We start from the raw sequence: 1,322 nt of genomic DNA, 5'->3' as shown, positions 1-1,322 counted from the left end.
TTTGGTTGAAGGCCAACATTTTCGGAAGCGAGTGTAAGTGGATTACTTCATCCCCAGAGTTTGGCTGATATCTATTTTATCGACCCTGAAATGTAAAAGACAAAGTCAATCTTCGCGAGATTTCAACTAAGAACGAAAAAACGGGCGAAATATCACTAAGCATTTTGCCTGGTTTGCTAGCAACTCTTCTAGGTCACCACCTTAACGTTGATTAAAAGCAATAATAACAATAATTTTAGTAGCATGTGCATGTACGAGGTGGTATCAGAGAGTTCTCGGACTAGTTCTGTAGTGCGTCAACAGATGGCAGCAGACGGTTGCATGCGCAGTGAAAGCTAGCAGTGACCTCCATGAGTCAGTGTGCAGAGTGACATCGCTGTGGTTACTTCGCAAGTTGGGAAATTTATGTTATTGTGACCACGTGTTTGCTGTAGTCTACGATTTTGCCATGGACCAGAAGTTGGAACAAACAGACAACGTGAAATTTTGTGTTAAACTTGGGAAGTCTGCTACAGAGACATTGAGCATGTTTCGGCAAGCTTACGGCAACGATGCAGTGGATCGTATGCAATGCTTCGAGTGGCACGGACGCTTCAAAAGCGAAAGAATGTACCTGGAAGACGATATGCGATCTAAAAGATCTGCCACGAGCGCCACCCCTGGAGAGAGAATTCATCAGCTTGTACATGGAGATCGTCGGATGACAATCAACGACATAGCTGATGTTGTTGCTCTGTTGGATGGGTTCGTGCAGGCAATACTAACGTCTGTGTTGAACATGCAGCGTGTCTCTGCCAAGTTTGTCCGTCGCCTGCTGACCACTGAGTCGAAAGAACATCGCATCGAAGTCTGTCAAGATCTCCGTCAGCGTGCCGCTGATGACCTATCCTTCATGTCGAAGATCCTCACCTGTTACGAGAGTTGGGTCTACGGGTACGACCCTGGGACGAAGCAGCAGTCCTCACTATAGAAGAGCCCTTCATCTCCAGTCACCGAGAAGGCACGACAGAGACGCAGATCTATCAAGAGCATGCTCATCGTTTTCTTTTTTTTTTTTTTGACATCCGCAGTATTGTGCCATCCACCAGATCCAGACAGTCAATTGAGAGTTCTACTGCGACGCTTTGAAGCGTCTGAGGAAGGACACTCGACAAAAGAGACCGGATCTGTGGAGAACGAAGAAACAGATTCTTCACGACGACAATACACCCTGTCACCGAGCTCTCCTCACTACGTATATATTATCTACATATTGAAGGTATTAATAGTGAAACTATTAAAACTGAAAATATCTCACATTACAATAGAGATGTTATTGTTTC

General features: G+C 45.1%; 1 protein-coding gene across 1 annotated transcript; it reads left to right on the top strand.

The window, feature by feature from the left end:
• Positions 1-526: 526 nt before the first annotated feature.
• On the top strand, positions 527-970 carry LOC106867379 (protein GVQW3-like). Its single transcript, XM_014912236.1, has one exon. It carries the CDS (start codon positions 527-529, stop codon positions 968-970), a length of 444 nt encoding a protein of 147 aa, XP_014767722.1.
• The last annotated feature ends 352 nt before the right edge of the window (positions 971-1,322 follow it).

Source organism: Octopus bimaculoides, chromosome 10, assembly GCF_001194135.2.
Source record: "Octopus bimaculoides isolate UCB-OBI-ISO-001 chromosome 10, ASM119413v2, whole genome shotgun sequence".
Taxonomy (NCBI): domain Eukaryota; kingdom Metazoa; phylum Mollusca; class Cephalopoda; order Octopoda; family Octopodidae; genus Octopus; species Octopus bimaculoides.
This window is presented reverse-complemented; position numbering and strand designations above follow the sequence as displayed.